This window comes from Suncus etruscus, chromosome 2 (assembly GCF_024139225.1).
Source record: "Suncus etruscus isolate mSunEtr1 chromosome 2, mSunEtr1.pri.cur, whole genome shotgun sequence".
Lineage (NCBI taxonomy): Eukaryota > Metazoa > Chordata > Mammalia > Eulipotyphla > Soricidae > Suncus > Suncus etruscus.
In genome coordinates this window covers 68,596,324-68,622,881 of record NC_064849.1, presented here as the reverse complement: position 1 = coordinate 68,622,881, position 26,558 = coordinate 68,596,324, and the positions used below count along the sequence as shown (strand labels likewise).

The 26,558-nt window shown below is 40.8% G+C and overlaps 3 protein-coding genes and 1 pseudogene across 3 annotated transcripts in view; all 4 read right to left on the bottom strand.

Annotated features, from left to right (window-relative positions):
- Positions 1-2,459: 2,459 nt before the first annotated feature.
- Positions 2,460-3,896, bottom strand: LOC126001751 (zinc transporter ZIP2-like). Its single transcript, XM_049768988.1, has 2 exons — positions 3,795-3,896; positions 2,460-3,381 (listed from the first exon to the last, which is right to left on the bottom strand). The coding sequence occupies exons 1-2, from the start codon at positions 3,894-3,896 to the stop codon at positions 2,749-2,751; spliced, it is 735 nt and encodes a 244-aa protein (XP_049624945.1). The 3' UTR covers positions 2,460-2,748.
- Positions 2,460-26,558, bottom strand: part of LOC126001412 (zinc transporter ZIP2-like) — a 99,537-nt gene continuing 75,438 nt past the window's right edge. The window contains exon 5 of the mRNA XM_049768673.1: positions 2,460-2,709. The gene's annotated coding sequence lies outside the window, so the exon portion shown is untranslated. The remainder of the gene's footprint in view (positions 2,710-26,558) is intronic.
- Positions 3,909-16,705, bottom strand: LOC126001750 (zinc transporter ZIP2-like). Its single transcript, XM_049768987.1, has 2 exons — positions 16,591-16,705; positions 3,909-4,171 (listed from the first exon to the last, which is right to left on the bottom strand). Exons 1-2 carry the CDS (start codon positions 16,703-16,705, stop codon positions 3,909-3,911), a joined length of 378 nt encoding a protein of 125 aa, XP_049624944.1.
- The window catches only part of LOC126001749 (methyltransferase-like protein 17, mitochondrial), a 104,463-nt pseudogene continuing 98,141 nt past the window's right edge, over positions 20,237-26,558 (bottom strand).

The following is a 26,558-nucleotide window of genomic DNA, read 5'->3' as shown; positions in this document are numbered from 1 at the left end:
TCGGTCTTGGGAGGCAGTGTGGACGTTGTGAGCCCGCCCGCCTCTGCCCTCTTCTCGCACTCGCCGACCCTGCCCGGAGCCCCAGGCGGGAGAGGGTGGGCGCGAGGCCAAGGCTGGGGCTTCATGCATTTCCCCTCCCAGTGGTGGAGGGCGACAGTGCCCCGCCACCCTCCTCTTGAGAGCTGTCCAAAATCTCTGTGTTTCTTACCCGCTAGTACTTTGCAGCGAGGTGATTAAGGCCACGAGGAGTAAGTGATTGGGCCAAGGTCACTGTGGTGGCAGAGAGGGGGGACAGAAATCCAGAGGTTCTGACATGCTGCCTCTTTCCTCCACATCAGCATTTTCTTCTCTCCTCCCAGGCCTGGCCTGGACCCCACCTGCTGACTTGTGGCCCGTGGGTGCCTCCAGCCCATATCGATTCTAGCTGAAGCCCAGAGAAAACTGTTCACTGGACTCGGATCCAGATTGCTGAGGGCTAGTGACCAGGGGAAGGTTGGTGACCCAGGGAATGCAGGTCTTGGTCCTGCTTTTTTGACCCTAAGAGTCCCAGAGTCTATCTCTTATGCCATTCACCCCTTTTCCTTGTTGTCTCAGACCCAGAGGCAAGAGGAGTGAGAACCCTGACCCCTTATTGAGTAAAACTAAAATTATATAGAGATACATGTGTTGTTGAGTCTTCCCCAGAAAGGCACCTCTAGTCCCTTAGGCTAGTGGGTCTGAAGGTGCAGGTGGACTGTGGAAAAATGACTCACAAGCAGCAAGTTAAAATTTCATCACATTCAGTTTGCTGTATTCCGTGTCAGTTATGTGCTTTTCCTTACATGTGCTTTCTCTGCTAAACTTTTTGCTGCCCCTCTCTCTCTCTGCCTTTTGCTGCTTCTCCTCTGGTCTCCCCCACCCCCAGCCAAACTTTTTTTTTTCTTCTTTATTTAAAACAGCCTGCTCCATCCCAGGTATGAGCCAGTCTGATCATCCAGGTGGGATTAACATCTCAAAAGAAAGTTTAAGTAAAAGGCCATTAAGGAGAGATGTACAATCCCAGGAAGTATAATTAGGATCAATAAGAGAGTAACACAGAAAGGTGATTTCTATATAAGTGACAATAACTTTCTTAAAGGACTCTTAAAAAAAAAAAAGAAACAGTGTTCGAACAGTTAGGCCTCTTAGAGAAACACTGTTTGAAGAGTTAGTACTGCAAACAATTGACACACCCAACAGTTTGTTGACAGGTGTGTTTATCTAGATTTTATATTTAATAACCCAGTGGATTCAGGCAATGTTTCTACCGTAGTACATTGTACATTAATCATTATTACAGCAGGTAGGGTGCTTGCCTTGCAGGCAGCTGACCCAGGTTAGACCCCTGGCAACCTATTGCTGTGCCTCCAGCGGTGATCCCTGAGCACAGAATAAGGGCCAAGTTCTGAGCAGCAATGAGGATGGCTCCAAAAACCAAAACAGCGAGTGAATACAACAGTTATTACAGTGAATAACACACAAGTTATTACAGGAACAATAAACAGGATGGGGAGCAGAGGTAATAAAACGTATAAATAAGGGGCCGGAGCAATAGCACAGTGATAAGGCATTTGCCTCGTCTGTGGACAACCGGGACTGAAGCAGGTTCAATCCCTGGCATCCCTAAAGAATAAACAAATGAATGAAATTCAGGAGACTTGCACACATTGAGGTGGAATAGGAAAAGCAGGGTGAGGAAAGGAGCAGTGAGCTCACAGCCTGCACCTTCTCTTTCCCTGTTTTCACTGAGTGTGGCATGTTCTTCCTCTCATGGGGCAGGGGGTGGGCAGGGCTCAGCTGCACCTCCTCAGTTCTACACAGTCAGTGTTTGTATTTGTATTTAGCTGAAATGACACATTTTAGGGATTACTTCCACTGAAGCCAAATGGTTTAGTGGGAAAGGACTCTGGCATAAAGACAGACAGAACTGATCCGCATTGATCTGCTGTCCTTTCTACTGCAAATACACAACTGCTTAATCCCTATGGCCACCCATGGAAGAAGATAGAGGCTCAGAGAGGAGTCACAAGAGAACACAAGATCAGATGGAAACAGGCTCCCCTTAGTCTGATTCCAAGTGTGTTTGATTTGAGGTTTGGCAGTGGAGTGGGTGAGTTCATATAAGAGAGTTTTTAGATTTTTTTTATAATTCTTGTTACTATCACTTATTACTATGTTGCTGGTGGTTTGTTTTTTTTTTTTGTTTGTTTGTTTGTTTGTTTGTTTTTTTGAGTGCAGGGTCCAAGCAAAGGATGTTGAAAGCATGGTGAGACCTGGATCAGAGATTTGTGCAAAGGGTGAGCAAAGAGAATACTCAGTGTGCTAAGGCCATTTTCCCCAGATATAAATCAGGCCCAATTTCTCAACACCTGAGTCAAAGGTGCTTACTCTCTGACCAGCAGATTCTTGGCAAACAGAAAGGAAGACAATGTGGCGAGGCAAAGTTTAAAGGGACATTTATTACAAATGGCACAAACGGGAAAGAACAAGATCTGAGGCTGTTCTTCATACAGTCCCAATTTACAGGTAGTCAGCCTAAATATGATTGCCTTGTTCTCAAATAGCATACAGAAATGAGGTCTCATGGAGGAAAGCTTGGGGTTCAGTTCATGAGGAAGATGTCTATAAAAGTCACTTCATTTCAGTGAGGGACATCAAGCCCCTGGAATGTGTCTCCTGGGAGACTCTGGGGTGACCCAGGCATGCCTGTGAGAAAGTCGGGCTTCAAACTCAGGCCCACAGGGCAATGAAGGCCATGAAGGCAAAACCAGCAGCCACACAGCCCCATTTGGCCAGAAGATTCCCAGGACCAGCCAATTCCTGGGGCAGAATTTCGAGGAAGGTAACATAAAGGAAGCTGCCAGCTGCTAACCCCTCTAGCACTGCCTGTGTTAAACCTTGCCCCCCTTCAGAGTCCCCTTGAGCCACAGCCATACCTACTGCTAGGCCCAGGGGGGACATGAGTGCTAATGACACAATGGAGACCATGGCCCACCGGGACCTGGTTCCTATCTGCACCAGGCGCAGGCCAATGCCAAACACCACCAGTCCCTTGTGAGCCAGGACAGCCAAGCAAAGCTGCACTGTCATTGCTATGGTTGGCTGGAGCCCCACAGCCAGCCCTTCAAACACTGAGTGAAAGGAGAGGGAGAGCAGGAGGATCAGGGCCCTCAGGGGATCTTGGGAGTGGGTGGGCTTAGGTCCATGGCTGTGGATTTGCAGGTCACGAGTTTCCTCACTTTCCTTTTCCTGCTGTGTGGATTCTCCAGCTGTTCCAGGACAATACTGCAATGCCAGTGTTTCCAAAAGGAAGACTAAGAAGAAGCCCAGGCTAATGATGAGCTCTCCATAGGGGTACTCCACCTAGGAACACAAAGAGGGACTGTGAGTGGGAAAGGAAGGGACCAAAGTGCTTTGGATGGACATGCATTGGGCAACTGAAGAGAATAGGAAACTGACAGGACATAGAAATGGGACTGGAATGCAATAGCTAGAGAAGATATTCTAAAGGCTCTTGTCAGTTCAGGTAGAAAGTGGGAAACCATGGGAAGCAGGCCAAGTATTCAGGGAAGAATAAAAGTGAGTTTTGTTCTGGGGTTTTGTAAACCCAGGCATTGCATTGACTCTTTCTTTGCTGGGGAGCAACGGGGCCCCTGGGTTCTTCATCTCCTTCCCTCTGAGAGATTGAGAAGCAGTGTAGTTCTGCTGAAACTCCTGGTGGTGCAGGTGGGAGATACTCACAAGTGAAGAATCATCAGCCTCTGAATTTCCCTCGCCTGCTGAACTGTTCTGAGGAGAAAGAAGAAATTAGAGATGTCCTGGCAATTCTCAGCTTCCTCCTCTTGTATTCTAGCATCATTGCTCTCTTTAAACCTCATGCTGACCTGCTTTCATAATCCCACAGTACAAAATCTTCTCTCTTGTTCCACCCATATTCTTGGCTCCATTGCTTCTACCTTCTTCCTTTGCTTCTGCCCTTTTTTAGCCTCTCTGCACTGAGGCTCAGAAGTTCCCCTATTTACCTGCATTAGTAATTTTTGGATCTCAGACTCAATTCCTTCCAGGGCTTCGGCGGTCATGTGCATAAATCCTGCTCCCAGAAACACCCCAGCAGAAATGCAGCCCAAGAGGCTGAGGATCCGTCGGTGGTAACCTAAACCAAAGAAATCCAGCAGGCAATGAGGATATAGTCAAGAGCGCTTCTATGGTTTGATCTGGGCTTTGTCCCAAAAGAAACAGAGAGCACACAATAATGCAAGTCACACAGTGAGGTTTATTAGTCTAGCATGCTGGGGTTCTCAGTGCAGTGGGTTTTAATGCCGACCCTGTATGTTGGGCATTCAAACTTATGACAGATAACTAACTCCCTTAAGCAAGCCTGAGTACAGAAACCAAAGCCATGTTATTTCTAATATTATTTCTATGTGCCATAAATAGCAAAAATACTGAATATGCTAAGAGGAGAGAAAGAGAAAATCCTCAAATTTACAGAACACACAGAACATTCTTGAAATTATTTGACTAATGTCAAAGGGACTTTACACAGTACCATTTTCTGTATTTTATCGATCCAATTTTCTTGTTTTTCTTTTTTTTTCCTTCCTTCCTTCCTTTTTTTTTTTTTTTTTTTGGTTTTTGGGCCACACCCAGCAGCCTTCAGAGGTTACTCCTGGATCTGAGCTCAGACATCACTCCTGGCAGGCTCAGGGGACCATATGGGATGCCGGGATTTGAATCACCTTTCTTCTGCATGCAAGACAAACAATCTACCTCCGTGCTATCTCTCCAGCCCTCAGATCCAATTTTCTTAATCCAAGACCATACTCATGAAGCTCCTGTGGTTCATTTTCCTGACCTCAGTTTATGGGCTTACATAGAAGGCATTCCGATACCAGCACTCCACATCACATAGATTATACGACTAATATGTAAAATGTATTATACATGTGTAGGAATACATATTAATTATTAGTCCTGGATGGAGGTGGATAATGGTAAAATGGAGATGGATGGGCCTTTCCCTGCTGGCCCATGCCACGAGTCCGCAACCCCTTCGTGCCAAGTGTCTGCAATCTCTCCCTGCTGACAGATCTGCATGTTCAGGGTGGTGGCAAGGAAATGATCCACAAGCAGTCAGGTTTCAGGAGACATGAAGCTGTATTAATAGGCCCTAGCCTGCTAGGCTAACCTTTTAAGCAGCCTATTTCAGCTGCCCTTCATCTCTAACCTGTCTCTTCTACCCCACCATCCTGCTTCTTTATCTGCTCCATTTCTTGAATCCCTCTCTGCCCCTAAGGCAACCCCTTTATTAGCAATCGCAGACCCCTCCCAGAAGTGGGCAGCTTTGCCACTCCAGGTGAGATTAGCATTTTGCCCTGGGAAGGGGTGACACTGCCCCCTTCCTTGAATAATTAATGAGGAAAGGTAAGCTTTTGTTTTCTTGACTTCTACCAGCCAAAGGTGGGAAATCTAATATTCCAATAGCAACAAAGTTTAAAGTGTAAAATTAAAATATCAGCCTTTTCCATAAACACAACTTTTCTGCAAAATTCACCTGTAGCTTGAAATTTTCTTAATGCTTATTTAACCAAGCATTTTTTCCTGGAACTTCCTTGTTCCTATTCATTAGCCTTTTCCTAAACTAAATTACAAGAACATTTATACAGAATTTACATTTTGAAAGCAGGCTACTACCTTAAAATACACATAAAACATTATGCAATTGGAAACATTAGTTATGGAAAACTATAAACATTTAAACCAGCAGGAAAATGACTGACTCAACTAGGATAGAGATAAGCTGAAACAGTTAAAATACAGGAGGTTAGTTGGGCTTCGCTGTTTTCTCCCATTTTTTTTTTATTCCATTACCAATTTGTCCAAATGTGAATAAACTGTGGGCTTCTCCCAGGCCACGTGGGCTTAGCACATGGCTTTAGTTCCATGGAATCCCAGGCAGAGCAGGCATTCCACTTGCCTGGTCCAGAACTTCTCCACAGCTGCTGCCTGTCAGTCAGCTCTCAGTCCTGCCTGGCCACTGCACCCCGTTTGCTTGCTAGCAGGAAGGGAGCAGTCCAGTGCTTCTCGCTGTTCACCACCACTGCCGATGTTCAGGCAGCTCTCCATCACTGCAGCCATGGGAAGTTTAAAGCACAGTTGTCTAAACTGAAAGTCTATTAATTCCAAAGGCTGAAATCCTGTTGGGAGCTGAAGGTCGTCATTAAAAATTAAGGGACTTTATTGATGAAGCCATTTCTTACTGGTCCTTTTCCAATTAGTGGTTTCCATAAGTCTTGAGGAGGCCGAAGTTCTTGGAAAAAAGAACTTTTTGCAGAAAAGTCTCAATCCTGGGCCTCAGAAGGTGGTTCTCCAAATTTTCAACTCCCTTTCTTCACTGACCTTTCTGCCCCCAGAAGGGTACTCCGCCATGTTTAGAAAGTGCGCCATGTGTCCTGTTCTTTTGGGCTCACTCCAGCGGAAAAGAGCCAAAATCAAACACAAGAACAAGAATCTCACCATCATCGCTGTCTTCTCTGGTTCAGGGTTCAAATTAACGTCTGGGTGCCAAAATGTAGAAATTCATATTAATTATAGAATCCTGGATGGTTGAGGATGGTGGTGAGATGGGTGGTGAGAGGCCTTTCTCTGCTGGTCCAGGCCATGCACCTGAAACCCCTTCCTGCCAGCGGCCTTTATGTTTAGGGTGGTAGCGAGGAAATGATCCACAGGCAGTCAGGTTTCAGGAGACATGAAGCTTTATTAATAATAGACCCTGGCCTGCTAGGCTAACCTTTTAAGCAGCTTATTTATTTCAGTCACCCTGTATCTCCAACCTATCTCTTCTAACCCCCCATCCTGCTTCTTCTCCTGCTCCATCTCCCTGAATCCCTCTCTGCCTCTAAGGAAACTCCTTTATTAGCAAACACAGACCCCTCCCAGAAGTGAGCGGGTTTGTCTCTCCAGGTGAGATTAGCATTTTGCCATGGGAGGGGGTGGCATACATGTAATTAGAGCAGAGATTAGTTTTGAATACCAAGAAGAATTCCTGCTATTTTAGGCAGACTTTAGACTTTAAAATGCCTAAAATCACTAAAATGCCAACTATCACTAACCAACCACTAATACTTCAAAAACCATTAAACTGATCTCCAATGAACTTTCTTAAACTCATGCTTATCCTTTTCAAAAACTTTATATTTAGGAGTTCATAGCACCTTATCATTACACTATTCTTTTCCAGTAAATATAAGATTCTTTGGCATGACTTTAGAGCAGTGGTGGGCAACCTTTTTTTTTTCAACTGAGCCAAATCTCGCCAAAACCACGATTGAAATTTATTTTGAGAGTCACATTTTAAAAACTGAAAATACATAGGATGGTACACTGTTTTTAGTTTCAATAAGTTTTTATTGAGACTATTCTGCATGAAAGTATTCACATAGGTCAAGAGGATACAAATAACACAACTAATAAAACAAAAATTTTAGAACGATTTTATCGATAACGTTAAATTCTGTAAAATTTGCCTTGCAATGTAGAGAAAATTACATCCTGACAATGACTGACAAAGTCCAAACACTAATGTGAACATTGGCCTTGCATTTCCTTGAATAGTTTGAGTAAGTCAGGTTTGTATGTTGTTGTTTTGAATTTTAGGCATGATTCCAGGCTCTCATCGATGAGACGATTTCGCAATTTCTCTTGATAAGATTCATGCTTGAAAATGATTGTTCACATAAAAATGTAGACCCGAACAAAGAAAGAACAGCAAATTCTACCTTTTTTAGTTGATTATATAAGTCAGGAATACTATTCCAGGTGTTAAAAATCAACATATCTTCCTTCTCCAGGTCTTTCAAAGCAGACCACTTGTGCTGTGAACTAAGTTCACATTTGTGTTTCTCCAATCTTTCTAAATTAGCACAAAGATGTTCAAATTTCGAGCTTTACAGTTCTTTGTTTTTTAAATCCAGCAATTGCATTTCAAAGTTGCCAATGTCGATATTAAAGGGAGAATTGAGTACACAGAGGCAGACAGACCAAGCCATTGCTACACCTACCAGATGACACGCCGCTGGTTTAGGAGGCGTTGTCTTCTGAGGGCAGCAGACAGAGAGAGGATGCTGCCTCAACGCAGAGGTGCCACACAGAAAGTCACACTCTCCCATAACACATGACCCGACTGGAGCTGTGTGGAGCCAGCTGCTGGAGCTGCACACAGGGTGTGCACTGACAGAGGCTAGGAGCAGAGTCCTGACTCCTGGAGCGGCCGCCTGGCACACAGAAGAGCCACATTAAAAAGTGTGTAAAGAGCCACATGCGGCTGGTGAGCTGTGGCTTACTGACCACTGGTTTAGAATATCTAAGCTCCTTTTCCAAGAAATTCTTTATAAAAAAAATTAGATCATTTCTAATTCAGAGACACACTAATAATAAAGATCCAGTTAGACTATACAGTTTCTTTCCTTAGTTCACATACTTCAAACCTTCTGTATATCTCTTTATAACTTTCCTTTAACCAACTAGTTACATTCCCAGAGTTCCTTCCTTTTCACATATCTACATTCCTTTTTCTAACCTTCCTCAACATTCACAAATCCATTATCTTTTTGCATAAACCCCTTCTTTTTCATTCTCCAAGAGCATTTTATCAAAGGATATAACTTACCTCATTTAAAAAGAACATTTGCGATTTTCCTACAGTAAATAGCTATAAGAATTTCTTAAATTTCCAATTATCAAACACAAAATGTAAATATAACTATTAAAGGTGATCAAAACTGACTCAAGAAATAAACAAATGTCCCTACTAATAAATATTTCTTTTTAATTCATTTAAGTCATATTTGAAAAGAAAAACTTCTAGTTAACACATTAAACCCAAATCAATAAATTCAGAAGCTATGGTCTCTTAATGTAAGGGGGTCATTTCTGCACTCACAATATAGATAAGAGGCTTTAATCTGAAAACACTTCTAAACAAGTACCTATATATTCGAGTATAAGCTAATTTTTGGCACAAAATTTGTGCTGAAAACCCGAACTCAGTTTATACTAGGGTCATATAGGTTATTAAATGCACAGTCTCCAGTTGACTTCTGCCCTCTGCTGGAGCGGGCAGTTTTTCAGCTCAGTTCACAAGTCATGGCTGAGCTGAAGAGGTAGGTGGCTAAACTGAACAGTATGATACTGAACTATTTAACCCACAATATTCAATGGCACATTTAATTAAGTGAAAAACCCATTTAAGGTAGTAAAGTCATGTAGGTAAATGTTTATAAGTCCTGAATCTTTATAATCAGGGGTTTTGGAATATAAGAATTCAGGATTTTTAACCATTTATTTACAATGCTTTACTATCAAATGGTTTATTCACTTTATTAAAGTTGCCATTGAATACTATGAGTTAATGTGGTATATTAATGGTATACAATATATCAAACAATCATGTATTGTAAATGTAATCATGTATTTATTTACTTATTTATTTACTGATTCCTCAACTATTGTAACTATTTGGGGTATATATTTTTATTTTTGAAATTTACCAGTGGCTGCTGCATTTTCCACCTAAGCTTATACTCGAGTCACTACGTTTTCCCATTATTTTAGAGCAGGGGTCTCAAACTCGCGGCCTTCCGTACAACATTTTGTGGCCCACAGCCGGCCTTCAAATATTGCAGTATTCACGATTATTCGCTTACCGAATAATCGCAATAAAAATCGCTTTAGTAAGAAAAAAATCGCATTCAACATTCGCATACCCCGAGCAGTTCCCTTCAGGGTATGCAAATGTTTTTTTTTTGTTTTTTTTTGTTGTTTTTTTTTTTTGTGGTTTTTGGGTCACACCCGGCAGTGCTCAGGGATTATTCCTGGCTCCAGGCTCAGAAATTGTTCCTGGCAGGCACGGGGACTATATGGGATGCTGGGATTCGAACCGATGACTTCCTGCATGAAAGGCAAACGCCTTACCTCCATGCTATCTCTCCAGCCCCGTATGCAAATGTTTAATGCGATGTTTTGCGACTTTTTTTCTTACTTATGCGATTTTTATTGCGAATATTTGGTAAGCGAATAATCATGAATACTTTGCACCTAGCGCAGACGTCATTTCTGCTGCTCCTGCCCGCTGTCCCTTTATTTTTGTGAAATCCCTTATGCGGCCCTGCCTCACCCCCAACTTTGCCTCCTGCGGCCCCCAGGTAAATTGAGTTTGAAAACCCTGTTTTAGAGTAAATTTGTGGGGTGGGCTTATACTCGGGTCGGCTTATACTCATATTATATATGGTAATAGTTAAATTTAAGGTTTGCTAACAAGCTTTCTAATGTAGTTCCCCACAAAACAACCCTGTAGGTGTCCCTTTTATCTATAAAAATCCAAGTGCCGAATTTTATTACAGGGTCCATAATATTAAAAAAAATAGGAAATACCAATTTACCTAGACTTTACATGATTAATTACTCAATTTGAGCAAATAAGAAATAATTACAAGGGCCAGCCAGAATAATATTATTGAAGAAAATCAGACCACACACAAATATTGTATATGGGGACCCACGTCTTCTGGCAGACGTGAGACAACTTTACTCTTCTATTTTGGTAGTATACATAGTAAACACAGTCTTAGGTATGAAAGGAATTTCCACATTGATGAAAGCCGGGAGTTATAGAAAAACAGAAACAGTACAGGTGAAAAGAATCTTACTAAGTAGTCCTGGGCTAGGAAGGAGGTATTAGCATAATAAAGAGAAGGGGGGTGCATCTAGAAAAGAGGATCTGTAACAAAAGATAAAGAACTTGTTTGCTGCAATTTGGGGGTTGGCCTAATGGCAGCTGACAGTTAAGGGTAGAAATGTTTACTACTTAGAAGCTAAAACCAGAAAGGTAGGTTTTGCAAGTAGCTGGCAGACTTGCTTTCCAGATGTAAATTTTTGGCCAGAGGGAAAATTTATCTTAATAATCTTTGGTGCTGCATTTCGCTAAGCAAAAAAGTTTGAGTCCATATTTCAGCCTGTGATTTTACAAGGGAGAGATATGCCAGATAATATGAAAGAAATGTAATGTCACTACCATGACATGAATTTCAGAAATATTGCCAGTAATCTACGTAGAGGGTATAACTAACATCCACAAACGAGCCTGCTTGGACAAATATTTCTTGAGGAATTAACAGCTCTCCACTCCAGGAAAATCTGTAGATATATCTGGTGGGTCTGCTGAATTGCCCTTAAATGGAGGTTCCTTATGCATGGCATGGCATTACACCCCCACTTTTTTTTTTGGTATAATGGCTCCCTTGCTGTCCAATAGGGGTGGAGAAAGAAACAGCACCAAATATTAATAATTATCAATCTGATCTTAGCAAAGTAGAAGCTGTAATTTATATAAAAATTAATAATTATTCATCTGATCCTAGCAAAGTAGCAACATAGAAGCAGTAATTTATATAAAAATTAATAATTGTCAATCTGATCCTAGCAAAGTAGCAACGTAGAAGCTGTAATTTATATAAAAATAAATAATTGTCAATCTGATCCTAGCAAAGTAGCAACGTAGAAGCTGTAATTTATATAAAATTAGTAATTGTCAATCTGATCTTAGCAAAGTAGCAAAGTAGAAGCTGTAATTTACATAAATTTATATATGAATAATTTATATTGTGTATATTTATAATATATATAAATTTACATAATTTAGCTAAATTGGTCAAAATAGTATGAAGACTAGGATATCAGTTATTATCTATCTTATGAGGACCTAAAAATAGGCTGGTTACTTTAATATAATAAAGACGGAAAATCTATCCTTACACTGAGGAGTTAATACAAATAGTAAAAAACAATTTTTATGCAAGGAAATTATAAAGAGCAAAATTAATGGAGCAATACTAACATTTTCTGCTCTTGCCATAGAATAGAAAATTTAAAGTTAGATTAGAGTAGAAAAATTAGACAATAGAAAACAATAAAATATATAAACAAATTTTGATAGGGATATTAGAAGGCTGATAGCTGATCTGCTGAATATACCAATTTGAATTTGAATATACCAATAAATTTGAATATACCAATAAATGTAGATAAGACAGTAAATCTACATTAGTAGCCGCTCTTAAACAAAATAGGCTTAACAAGAAACATTTATACATAAGAGTAAAAAGCAATATTTCTTGTTTAAGTGTCTTTCCGTTTCAGTCATTTGATTTCAGCTGCGGGTCTGACATCATGTTTCCAGGCAGTTTCCAGCAGTTAGCTGTCAGCAGGAGTTTCAAGGATGTCTGCATTATGGTCTCTCTGTGGTTGTTACAGCATGGGGGTTGAGCAGCTGAATCTGCAGGGGGATCCTTTCTCTGTCAGTCCTGGCACCAAGGCAAGGCGATTCCTGCATTTTCTTTCTGCAAAACTGCAACTCAGCTAGGTGTTAATGTATATAATATTGTTGCTTACTCTTTACTGGGCCCCAGAGAAAATGTCTCTAGACCTATATTCAATTATCATAGCTAAATTATTTTAGGGGAGCTACAGGCTTTCCTTTTAGATTTATATTCTATAGGTTCTATTATCTTAGAAATATTACAAAGGGAGTGTGGAAAAGAAAAGAGTCCATCCTCTGTCTATAGGGTGGTAAAGGGCTGTAGTTTCTACCTACAAGAGAAAGATGAAATTTTAATGCTATCTTGACTCCAAATGATACAATTGACTGGTTTGATTCTGCAGATTTAATTTGCAAAAAAGATCAGATTAATTAAATAGTGAATTCACTTGAGCAGATCAGGCCCCAATGCTACAAGTGGTCCTCTCTTTTGGGGAGGACAGCATTTTCTCTGAAATGATAACACAGAAATTAAGTCAAAGCATCATAGCATTATTTCAAACTTATTATGAAGCAAGGTAAATTTCTTATAGTCATAATATTTAAATGTATTTTATATACAAGTAGTTAATAAAGTAGTGGTAGGTGTAGTTATTTTTGAGACTAAAATTTTGCCATAATTGCAAGTTAAATTGAATTTAGTTATACAACAGATTATAAAATAATTATTCTATACTTAAAAATAATTTTTATTGTTAAGAAAATCACATAATTGACATAACTGATCATATGATATATATTTTAAAATAAAGGAGAGCAAATTTATTGAAAAAAATAATTGAAAGAAAATAGGGAGGAAAAATTTTTAAAAAATGGTATATTAAGTAGCAAGTAATACTTGTGAAAATTATTAATGTAGAAGATTATACTTGTTACCTGGCATTCTTGTGAAGACACACTGCCAGTCTTACTTAGAAAAAGCTTTTGATGCTATAAAGGGGTTGGTGTGCAGGGAGAATATATAGCTCAGTTAACTTTACTGTCATTTCCTCACTTTAATTTCAGGGTAAGATTTCCTGGTAAGGTTCAAATCAGATTAGTGATTGCATTTAAGATATCCCTTACCTTTGACCAGTCTGTTACAATCAGTAACTTCCACATACTCAAGAGGTCTGGGATTTAAGTTAAATCCTCTAAAAGATGAAATGCATATAATTCAGTAAAGTACAGAAAGTTAGTTGCTCTTCACATCTTAACTTTCAATTTTATTTCCAGATAGCTGAATAATTTTACGTATGTTTTTAGCATAAATTTAGTAAGATTGGAGAAATCTCCACTTGGGACACCCATTGATGACTGTAGAGTGCCTTAGTTGGCTTAAATTTCACTGTCTGCATGAGTATTAATCCTCCCTGCAGAGAGCTTCCTGTCTGCATATATGCAAACTAATATAGCCATTAGTATCACAATACTTAAAAACATACTGGAGATGCCAAGAAAAGAGGCAAAAACTTGTCATATTTACTGAACACACAGAGCAATCATTAAATTTTAAATTGCATTTTGATAATTTAAACAATAAATCAGTTTGATCATGCAATATCATAAATCCACTATTTTTATTAGTTGCACACCTATCTAATTTTTTATTACTATATGATGTTGATTACCAAGGTTACCATATATGATAACAATTTATCTTAAATAAAGAATGTAAATTCACTCTGCTGATTTTATGTGCCAAATGCAGCCTGTGAGAATGAGAATGGTTTTTTAAATTAAATAGTAACTATGGCTGAAAATAATTTTGCACTAATTGACTAATTATCAATGGCCTGATTAATTAGATTTAATGCCATTTAACTTCAAGAATTAAAGTCTATAGAGTTTGGGGACAGGTCCCCTTTAACCCAGTAAAGTACTCAAATCTTTTAAGGCTTCCTTTGAAAGTGGAATACACCCCAAAGTTTTTTGACAAGTTTGAGTCAGCACTGCTTGCTGCTAGATTAAAACCAGTGCTGACAGGGGGTCATGCCAGGTTATTAAGTTAGTATTTAAAACTTAGCATTAAGGCACAAAGGAGAAAATTATGAAAACTTATTTTTTTAATGAAATGCTGAGAAATCACTCCTTGCAGCTTGGGGAACCATATGGGATACCTGGGATTGAACCTGGGTTGTCCATTTACAACTGTCACTCTGGACACTAAATAAAGTTCTTAAATTTTTTCATAATTCTAGTTTATAAAATATGTAATACAGTCAGTAAATATTTATTCAGTTCTAAGACTTCTCAGGAGCTGTTTCAATTGAGGTGGCCAGAATTCAAGATTCTGGCCAGGTATTATTATGTTAAGTGCTCTTCTGAGGAGCTGGCCTTAGAAATTCAGGAGCAATTTCTGAGAGCAGAGCCAGAAGTAACCCCTGAGCACTGCTGGGTGTGGCGAAGGAAGGAAGGAAGGAAGGAAGGAAGGAAGGAAGGAAGGAAGGAAGGAAGGAAGGAAGGAAGGAAGGAAGGAAGGAAGGAAGGAAGGAGGGAGGGAGGGAGGGAGGGAGGGAGGGAGGGAGGGAGGGAGGGAGGGAGGGAGGGAGGGAGGAAGGAAGGAGGAAGGAAGGAAGGAAGGAAGGAAGGAAGGAAGGAAGGAAGGAAGGAAGGAAGGAAGGAAGGAAGGAAGGAAGGATAGAAGAAAGGAAGGAAGGAGAAAAAGAGAAAGAAAAGAAAGAAAGAAAGAAAGAAAGAAAGAAAGAAAGAAAGAAAGAAAGAAAGAAAGAAAGAAAGAAAGAAAGAAAGAGAGAGAGAGAGAGAGAAAGAAAGAAAGAAAGAAAGAAAGAAAGAAAGAAAGAAAGAAAGAAAGAACATTTTAAGAGACCATATATTTTTTTCTTTCTCCAACCAATTTTCTTTCTTTCTTTCTTTCTTTCTTTCTTTCTTTCTTTCTTTCTTTCTTTCTTTCTTTCTTTCTTTCTTTCTTTCTTTCTCTCTCTCACTCTCTCTCTCTCTTTCTTTCTTTCTTTCTTTCTTTCTTTCTTTCTTTCTTTCTTTCTTTCTTTCTTTCTTTCTTTCTTTTTTTTGTTTTTTGGGCCACTCCCAGCGGTGCTCAGGGGTTACTCCTGGCTATCTGCTCAGAAATCACTCCTGGCTGGCACGGGGGACCATATGGGACTCCAGGATTCGAACCAACCACCTTAGGTTCTGGATCAGGTGCTTGCAAGGCAAACACTGCTGTGCTATCTCTCCAGCCCTCCAGCCAATTTTCTAAGCTAAAAAAAAAAAAAAAAAAAAAAAAAAAAAAAAAAAAAAAAAAAAAAACACAGACAAAAAGCAGCCAGATTGGTAGCTTCCATGCTTTTTTGATTCTGATTTCTTCATCTCTTTTTTGAAGATACCTTCAATTCGCCTTGCTCTACCCTCCTCAATTAAGCATGGCAGGAAAGCAGTTGAGCTCGGTCTCAATGTCCAGACTTTCTCCAGAACAAATTTAGGTCTTGATGACCACTGAGAGAAGTCCAGTGACCCTCCCCTGCCTCTCTGCCCTGTCTCTAGTCAAGTTACACAAAGACACACAGGGCCAGCACAACACACAATTTCTGCTAAATTCAAAACAAATTCCACCAACCCTAAGGGAAGTGTCATTCTCCCTAGAATTCCTCTCCATGTTCTGACCAGAAAGACAAAGAAAACTCAGACTGATAGACATAAAGACAAAGGCAGAGTGATGGAACTCTCAGTGGGAGTTAAACTCATGTTTAAAGCCCATGTTGCACCCAAATCCACATATCACTCCCAGCTCCAAACACAAGCTCCAGACACAAGGACAGACACTGGAACTCCTGGTGGGACTTGAACCCACAAGGTACCCTGGTGAGACTTGAAACCATATAGCACCCCCAGCACCTGATACAAAGAAGGACACTACACCAACAACAAAACAAATTTTCACAGGACTTTCTAGCACCCACCAGCAGGTCCACACCAACACTCTCACAGGGCAACACCGCTCTCATTCACACCACCAAATTCAGAAGGATCCTTACCAAAACCAAACATTGCACCAGGATCCCCAGCATGCTGGATTAATAAACCTCACTGTGTGACTTGCATTACTGTGTGCTCTGTTTCTTTTGGGACAAAGCCAAGCTCGTATCCAACCACAGCAGATAACATCAGCCTCCTCAGTTGGATGGTGAATGTCAGAATAATGTACCAGGACAGGGACAGAATCAGTGAGTTATGAGGACCCAGAGGTTGTACAGCTCTACCTGTGGCTGCATCAATCTTGAACCATTTTATGTAGATGGGCACGAGGCCACAGACCAGAGTGACTGCCAGAAGGCCAATCATGCAGCCAAGTTTTACGCCTAGAAGAGCTTCCATTTGAGGTACAGGATAAGCAGGGTCTTCAGAATGCCAAATGCTGCTCCAGTTGTAGCTGGGCCGAGGTCGTGAGAGTTGATGAGTCTCTTTCTGGGTTTCAGACCATTGGGATCTTCTCCGTGTTTGACTGCCTCTCTGCAGCATTACATAGATGACTGGGGCCTGGACACTGCCTTGAGGCCCCTCCCCTAGCACAAGACTTCCTGATTTTGGAAACCAGAAACTCCATCCTGTCAGGCACAGCTGTTTCTCTGTCTTCACCTCCTCTTCAATGTCATGAGTAATTCAAGGACTGTGGGGTGTGTTAGTTCATCACTGGAACTGGTCTCATCCAGTGAGGCAGCACTGAAGCACTCCTCAGCTGTTTCATGTTGGGACCCTCTGGACCAGCCTTAGCTAGAATATTTGATCTAAGACTTCCATACCTTCACCTCTCACCTCAATGCTGTTAGGTTGCTCTGCTGATACCTGAACCAGCACCCTTTGGGATGGGATTTGGGGTCACCTGAGAGAAAGATGTGGCTGAGAGGATGTACAGCCACCAATATAAAATTGTGTAGGGGGAAACTTCCATTACTGAAACCTCAGAAAATTAGCTCAGGCATGGATATGTGCTGTGGGGAATTTCAAGTATTAAGATACTGTTATTGTCAAAACTTATGAAGGTACCAAGTCTGACATTTGTTGTGGAAAAGAAACTAAGTGTTAAAGACAAAAATGTGTGATAATTCTAAAACTACTCAGTGTAAGGGAAAACAGAGATACATTAAACTGAAATGCTGGGCTCTTTGTTCTCTCTGACATGTACATGTGACATGCTGCCCATGTCCAAACTTGAAAGGGGAAGCAGCCTACGAAAGCTGCCCCTCACCCCCCTACACTTACCAAGTGCCTGCATTGGAACCCAACTACAATCATATTTATAATCAAGGTGTTTAAATAAAGATATTAATTTTAAAAAGAACAAATCAAAAAAGAATCTACAATACAGGAAAAAAAAGTTCACATCTCACTCCCCCTGCACTTATGAGGAGACAGGATGTGGAATGTCAAAGGCTGATATAAAGCAGGCTGACAGGCATAGAATGTGTCTGTCAGTTGACCATTAAACTTCAGAAATGTGTTTGTTCAACCTTTATCTAGCAATACATCTGGTTAGCCATTGTACTAAGGAATTTCCCTATGTTTGCTGTATGCGTCAAATGATGACCTATCCCCCCATTCCTTGATCTATATAAAGCCAAGTGTTTCCTTAAAGTTGGGACTGAACAGTCCAGTTAAGATATATGGGTAGATGAAAACTTTAGTACCTGTGTGGTATTCAGTTTTTAGTTACATGCATTAAGCGAACTTTTGGGAATTGATGAATCTTGAGGAAGAATGGGGTACCTGAGGGTTATGTAGAAGAGGCTTGGAAGAAACAGGTTTCCTTAGAGAAGTGCCCCACATAAAAACTGAACTTTTCCATAAGTAGGGGCACTCTCCCAGATTACCAAAGAAGGGTGGAAGAACAAGCTACCACCCTAGCATGTAGATTATTTTGAATTGATGGCAAAGGAGGTGATGGCATCCTAGGAGAAATTTTTCCTCCTGTTAATTACTATAGAATTTAGGTAGCAGGTTTTGTCTATAAAACTTATTTTCAGGAATGAATTTTTTCATATGTGTGTGTGGTTTTAGTCATACTAGGTGATGCTTGAGGGGAAGTTATTCCTGAATTTGTGCTCAGAAGTTACTTCTCAGGCAATGCTTGGGGGACCTTATGAGATGTGGGCAGATCAAACCCAGGATGGCCAGATGCAAGATAAATACCCTACTGACTGTAGCTTATACCCTACTGACTTATAGCTGACAGGAAAAGCTCCCAATAAAAGTTCTTTTCATTGTTCTGTTAATTACCCAATACCATACCCTTTGAAGCCCAGAGCCCTGCTCATTCCTAGGTTCAAATAAACTTTTTACTATGACTGATCTTGAACTTTTTTAGGGGATTTCTTGTTATCTTATATATTCCTTATAATCTTAATTTTTCTTCTGCTAACTATGCTGCTTTAGACTATTCAAAAGAACCTTGAAGAGTAGAGGAAGATTTTCCCCTCCACACTTCATAGAAGTTCTGGTTTAGATAGCTGTATTCTCACAAGAAAGTAGAATTAAGATTTGTTTGGGACACAGAATAATATGAAAAAGCTGAGGGGCTTTGAATACTTGTCTTACAAGTGAGTGGTCAAGAGTTCAAATCTCCAGTGTCCCTCATGATACCTGTGGTAACCATTTCCAGTACACCATACTCAGGTATGTGGTGCATCATAATAAAGTACCAAAAAAAAAGGGCAGAATTCCTGGCATCTAAAACTACATGAGAACACTAAGGCTAAGGCCAGAGAGTGTGACTCTGATCAGACTGTGTACACACATAGCAACTAAAGAAATGCAAAACTAATAGGTAGAGCGATAGCAACAGTACAGTGAGTAGTGCATTTGCCTTCCATGGGGCCCACCCAGTTCAAATGCTGACATTCCATATGGTCCCCAAGCCTGATAGGAGTAATTTCTGAGTACAGAGCCAGCCAGGCATTTGTTACCTCTGAGCACCGTCAAATGCGGTCCAAACATAAAAAAGAAATTAAAAGCACTTAGCACACAAGACTGTGTGTGTGTGAACACCAAAACATGATTTCTGCTTCCTGATGAAGACCAAAACCTACAAATATGAAAGCCCCACAGCCAGGGTGTGTGAAAGTCCTGGTTATTAACAATTAGAATGAAAGGAACTGTACAAAAACCTGTATGGAAAGATGACACTAAAAATCCAAGGATTCTCTTTATTAAAGGATATACCAAATAATTCACCTCCACATTTTGTGGGGGGATCACACCAGGCAGCGCTCAGCTCAGGGGTTACTCCTGGCTCTGTGCTCAGAACTCTCCCATGGCAGGCTCATATGGGATGCTGGGATTCGAACCGCCATCCATCCTGTGTTGGTTGCATGCAAAGCAAACACTTTACCGCTGTGCTATTGCTCCAGCCCCACCTCCACATTTTTTTTTTTTTTTGCTTGTTTTGGTACCAAAGCTGGCAATACTTAGAGGTTATTCCTGGCTCTATACTCAGGAGTTCCCCTTGGTGGTGGTTCTGAGGACCATTTGGGATGCTGGGAATTGAAACTAAGATGGTCAGGTGCAAAGCAAGTGCCCTACCCACAGTGCTATTGCTCAAGCTCCTCACCTCTAGTTCTCTTAAGAATTGCAAAATCAAGAGAGATGGCTCAAAGGGCTAGAGTGAATGTTTTGCATGTGGGAGCCCGAGGTTTGATTTTTGGCACTGCATGATCTCCTAAGAATCACTGGAAGTGACCTCCTGAGCAATATGATGAAGAACTCCTGACAACCCTAGCACTTACGGTCTGATAAAAATCAACTGACCAACCAACAAGCAAGCAAACGAGATGAATCACAGACACATTTCCAATATTTGAAAGACTGTTATTATAAAATCTTCAACACAGATATATAGGGACACCAGCATTCTCAATCCTGGATACCAGGAAGCTTCACCCTTGGCTGAAATGACAGAAAAATACTTATTCTCCATACTTCCCATTTTTCAGGGGAATCTTGAGTAGAGGAAGTAGCAAGCTGAGTTGGTGTAACCACAGGTAACAGGTCTCCCCAGGAGCTGACATTAGCACGGTGGTACAAATCCCTAAGGAAAGGAAATGTCAGCTTGAGCTGTTCATTATTGTCACCTCAAACAGGTTGTGGCTACACACTCTGTACCTGCCATGCTTGTTGGCAGTAATCATGGCATTTTGCAAATGGCTATCTGGACAACACAGGTGATGGTGCACATGTCGTGGTCATTTCAGGACAGGCTGAGCCTTCTCTGGTTGACCATCGACAATTTTTCTTCCTTTGGGTTCTTGTTCTAATTAAGATAGAGAGGTCTGGAGGGATAATACAGTGGGCTGGTTGCTTACATTGCATATAGCCAACCCAGGTTTGATCTTTGGTATAATATATGGTCCCCTGAGCCTGCCAGGAGTAAGCTCAAGCATCACTGAGTATGGCCAGACCATCCCTCCCCCATCAAAAAGATAATGAGACTTTGAAGGGAAAAAAACGATGTAAGAAAAATATTTGAGATTCTCACTCCTCATGTCCTGTTCAAATTCAAAATCATGCTCCCTCAGGCCCTAAAATCTCTACATTCATTTCTGAATTCTCTATCACCTCCCAGGTCTGACTTTGTTCCTCCCACTTTCTCAGATTGCATTCTCTCTGCTTCAATTATTTCCAAGATACATAACCAGCTGAAGGGGATGGGATGATAAGCCTGGGCAAAGCTACAGGCCAGGGGCTTAGAGGCTGTCAGCTGGGGACAAGGAAGTTCATGGGAACACTGTAAACAAAGAAAAGACAGGATGTAAAAAAAATACATTGTAAAACTGAAAAAGCTAAGGGGCCTTGGGAAACAAAGCAGCAAAGGATCAAGAGCATAGGAAAAAACAGGGGCATTAATAAGAAGATGCTAGTAAGAGCTCCCAGGAATGGAGGGGCCTTAGCTTTACCTTCTCACCCTCATGTTCATGGTTTTATGTGCCCAGATAGGCATAAGTACTACACACTGGGGCCAAGACAAATCTAGGGCATGGATCTAAAGGACATTTTTCTTTTCCCTGAAATTAAAAATAAGATAAAAGCTGGGTCTAAGAAGATTTATTCTCATAACTCAATTCTGCATTCTGTAAATTGAGATATCCCTTAATATTTGATTCTGATGATCAATAACTATGTGCTTTGAGCTAAGCTGGCTTCATCACTAATGTTCCCAACAATGGACTTTCTTTTTGCAGTAGAAAAGCTGAAACTTGGCACACAGTATAGTGTTTTGTTTTGTTTTGTTTTGCCAGCAATCTCAACTCTCAGACAAATCTTATTCCAGGAGAATGAAATTCATGATTTCATGCTACTCTTACTATCCCAAAGAGATCAGGTTCTTGGTTCAGCAAAATGCTCTTGTTCAGAGTTGACAACTTATATTTTTTCTTTTTTCAAAAAAGAAAAGGCGGGGCCCGGAGAGATTGCACAGAGGTGTTTGCCTTGCAAGCAACTGATCCAGGACCAAAGGTGGTTGGTTCGAATCCCGGTGTCCCATATGGTCCCCCATGCCTGCCAGGAGCTATTTCTGAGCAGACAGCCAGGAGTAACCCCTGAGCACCGCCGGTGTGACCCAAAAACCAAAAACAAAACAAAAAAAAAAAAAGAAAAGGCAAAAATCTGTCTCTCTCAAAGCAATCAGTTTTTCTGCTGGTAGTGTGAAGCTGCCACAGACACACAATATCTATAGTGTAGAGTAGACAGAAATAGGATGAACTTGGTTCATAGGACCAATTTTGTTGACCACTGCCCTATAGCCTAATGACTATATGCTGGTATATGTCAACAATATGATAAACTTTCTCTAAATAATTTAAATTAAAAAATTAGATTGAAATTAGCTAAAAAGTTTTGTTTTAATTACAATTCTAATATTTTGCTAAAACTATGGAAAGTTGTTTTTGCTCTATGCATCTCATTTCCTTTAATTGTAAAGGTAGATTAACAATTCTTGTTACCTTTTAAAGCTGTTTAAATTATGCATAAAATAAAGCATAATGTCTTATCTTTATTAGTCAGCACATTTTAAAATATTTTAGTAATAATTGGACAAAAATTCTAGTATTAGAAGGGACTTTTGAGAGAATTCATCTATAATAGGCAATAAGAGATATAGCCTTACTTTATTATACTTCTTGTCACCAGTAATTAATTTTACTTGACATTTAGAGGAATAAAAGGTAATCTGGTTATTCTAGCTAAAAAAAAAAAGAGCAGACGGTAATAGCCATTAGGAAGTATGCTTTTCCTCATAGCTTCATTGTAAACTGTTAAGAAATACATTCCTTGGAATTTGCTCTTCTACTTCAATGATTTAGCCATGGGGAAACATCAAGTTGTCAAGTAATCTTCTCAAATCCTAAAATGGGTAGTTGTCATTTGCCCTAATATCCTTCTGAAGTCAAATTTCTCTTTTGGCTATGGTCCTACTAGTCCCTCTTACCTTAGTTCTTGCCAGTGGTAGGTAGTTTAACACAGAGCATTCAGCACTGCTCCACTAAGTCTCTTCTCAGTCAGAGCTGAGGCTGAGTGAGAACAAGGACTGGAAGTGAGAACCTAGGAAGAATAGACTCAGATCCAGTATCTGAATATAATGTCTACTCAGTTCTCTCCAACTTCCATGAGAAAGTTTTCAGAGCTCAAGAAAGGAACAAAACCACAAGAAAAACTCAGGTTATGTGAACAAAAATGACAACAATCACTAGCACCACCACCCTCAATCAGATACCCCACAGGGATAGAGTTCTATATTTAAAAGTATAGTAAAGGTTCTATAATAAAGGGAGATATAGTAGAGACAAAGGATTAAGGATCATATTCCCCCCCACTCTCCAAACTTAATATTGGGACATTCCCATTGTTCCTATAGGGAGGCCTCATCATTTGTGTTCAGTGGAGTAAAATTTTGTTTACAGAATTGTACCATCAACCAAGTACCGTGATGGATCCCAAGTCGGAGGCATACTAGGCAAGAGTCTTGGGTACTTGCTGTACCTAATAATCTATTTTGTCTTAGTATGGCAGCAGTCATAACTGTCCAGGCCAGAAGGCAAAGAAACTGTCATATTTCTTTGAAATAGTTCCAGTTATTTCTATTTTCTATTTCCAGGACACCTCGATTTGTCCTCCTTTCTAAAATCCTACCTGTCCTTTCCAGGAATTTCTTTTCAAATTCTGCAGTCCGTTGTTGCAACCTCCTCTGGCTCCACAAGAAGATGCCGGCTCCAGAGATAATTGGTCAGGGCTTGCACTTGCTTCTCCACGTTGGGCAGCGGGTCCTCTGGGGGCCGAAGAGGAAGATGGGGACGACTGGGGTGCAGCACAGGCCCCGTGCCTGCTTTTCCCAGGGCCTGCCTTCCCACCCCCGTTACTCACAGAGCAGCAGCATCTGTTCGGCCTGCGTCAGCGCTGGCGGCAGCTGCACACGTGGCAGGCACAGAAGGCCTGGGTGCTGGCGATGGGGCCTGGTGCCCAGAAAGTTCGACTCGTTGTCCACCTGGGATCGGCCCGGCACGAGGGCAGAGCGCGCCTGGGAGCGGGAGAGAGGCTGATCAACGCGCGGGAAGGTCTGGGGAGGCACAGGACTGTCTCCGGGCTCAGGGTTCCCAGGCCATTTCTCCCTGGGAAAGAAACTGTTAAAGGTAACCAAAGCTGGCCTGGACCCATATTGGGGTCGGAGTTGGAGATGCCCAAGCCCGTGGAGAGGTCCTAGGAATCGGGGATGCCCAGGGTCCGAGGCAAGCCCACCGCTCAGTTGAGGGAACACAAACCTTGGAGAATGCAATTACATGTAGGTTTACTTCAATCACAGCCACCTGACGCAGCAATAATTTCGTTCTGTACTGAGACCCTAAGCTACTCCTCACACAGGGTTTAAGGAGTTTTACATGGTAGTTAGCAAACAGGTCAAAGCATTTTATAGGTTGTACAAATTGTATGAGTTTGAATGACAATCTCAGAAAATAGCACAAATCCTGCCCCTTCATGACCTCACAGGTGTTTCACCCTGAGGCTAAAGTTTTTCCTGATAAATGTAGTCCTCCCAGGTGGTCCCTAGGTGTGTACTGATTTGGCTTGGGGAATGTTCCTTGCTGGCAGGCCGGAGGTCCCCTGTGCCAGGGTGGAGTTGCACACAGGTTGTGGGCTTGACTATGTGGGAGGTCATGAAGTTATTTTGTTAAAGAAAAATCTAGCAAGCTAGTGACAGAAGCAAGATCAACATTAGTCTTAACTATTTTTATGTTTTCTATATCACCCCCTATTAGTTATGCTGTATTTCATAGTGCCTTGGTTTCCTTTTAAAACTGTTTCAGAGTTTGCTTTTTCTGCTTAATGCTAGAGTGCCTTATCATGTATTAGGGTGGAGGTGTCACTCTGAGCTGATAAAACTTTTTAGCCAGCAAGTGACAAAAGCAAATTTAACATGTAGCTTGAGTATTGGTGCCAAACAAATGACAAAAGCAAATTAGCATGTTCTTAACTCGTAACTACTTTTGACTTAACATTTTACTCTTAGTTATAAGTTATGTTTGTTGTGTTTTTTTAAGTGCCCAAATGTCTTTTTGATCTCTTTCTTAAAGATCCTGTTATTTCTCAGTATGCATCAAGTGAGCACGATTAATTCTTATCTTCTTGAGCCAGTCCACTAGCTAGCCTGGGGCATCATGGGCAGTGAGGCTCTGCCTGCCTAAAACAACTTTAAAGGCAAGGAGGGGTTTTTCTAAGCTGTTTCTGGTTTACTATATTATTCTAAACTAACAGCTTAAATCTACTGTTCCTAAATACTATTATTCCAAGCTCTCGGGTAAAACGCAAGAACTCAGAATTAAACCCAAACTTAATGTCTGGACTCAAGGCCAAACTTGCTCAAAATCAAACATTTCCAAACTCAACAAAGCCACTTCAGGCACTCGGGCCTGGGAAAGCACCCCGAAGTCCCGTGCCATCTCTCTCCTGACAGCGGCCACCACAGGCCTTTGACCATCTCCGTGACTCAGAGGCAACCCAGAAGCGGAAATGAGCCCGCGAGACTCTCGCTGTGGCCGACAATGTCTGCGCAAAAGTGGTGTCGACCAATGGGAAGCGCGAGCGGCGACCGGCAGCCAATAAACAACCTGTATGTAAATGACCTCGGCTGCTGGGCGTGGGGAGCGAGGTTCCCTTGTGCTGGGCTGGAGCGAAGGACCTGCTTAAGCAGAGTTGGGGATCTGGGTCTGTTTGCCAGGATGTAGGGTTGACTCTTGAATAAAGCACCTTGTCCTAATGGCTATGCAAATGTGGAAGAGAAAAGACAATTTCTGGGTGTCTAACTATCTGTATTCCTGGTTTCTTTCTCTTTTGAACTCAGAAGTCTTTTCTTTTTTAAAATCCCCTGTGCGAAAAGAGAAAATAGCAAAAACAAAAGAACAAAGAAATAACAAAAATAAAGCTAAGAGCTATAAAAGAAAACTGGATTTAGGTGAGTGATGATGACAGAGATTAATAGATGTAAGCAACTTTTTACTTCTTCATCTCTCTCCATAGTAAACCGGTTCCTTCAGATGAAAAGCGAACACAACTTGTGCCAGAGAAAGTTGTAGACTTGTTTAGACACTTTTTTTTTTATTATTTCTTCCAGTCCTGTGAGGTGGTGTTGTAAATTCCATTTACAGCCAGGAAAAGTCCTTGAATGTACTTTCCTTAAATATCAGCCCCAAATCACAATGCTATGAGGTAGCAACTAAAATTGGATCTAGGTTATCCAAGTGAACTTCACCTTTAAACACATGCTGCAGTGGTTATTGTTACTTGGCATGCAAGTTCCAATAAAGTGAACTAAGATCTATATCAAAAACACTTCAAAACACTTCAGAAACAATTTGAAGAAGACCTAAGGAAATGAAAGAACATTGCATACTCATGGATTGGAAGAATCAGTATCTTCAAAATGACCATTTTACCTAAACTACTATAGAGATTCAAAGCAATCCTTATTTAAATTTAGATAAAATTCTTCAAGGACTTAGAACAATCGATTATAAATTTATAAATTAATTTATAAATAAATTAATAGAATTATAAAATTTATGGTTCGTGTGAAACCATAAAAGACCTAGGATAGCCAAAGCAATAGTGAAAAACAAGAAATGGGGAGGCATCTTATGACCTAACTTGAAACTCTACTATAAAGCCATAGTGATCAAAACAGCATGGA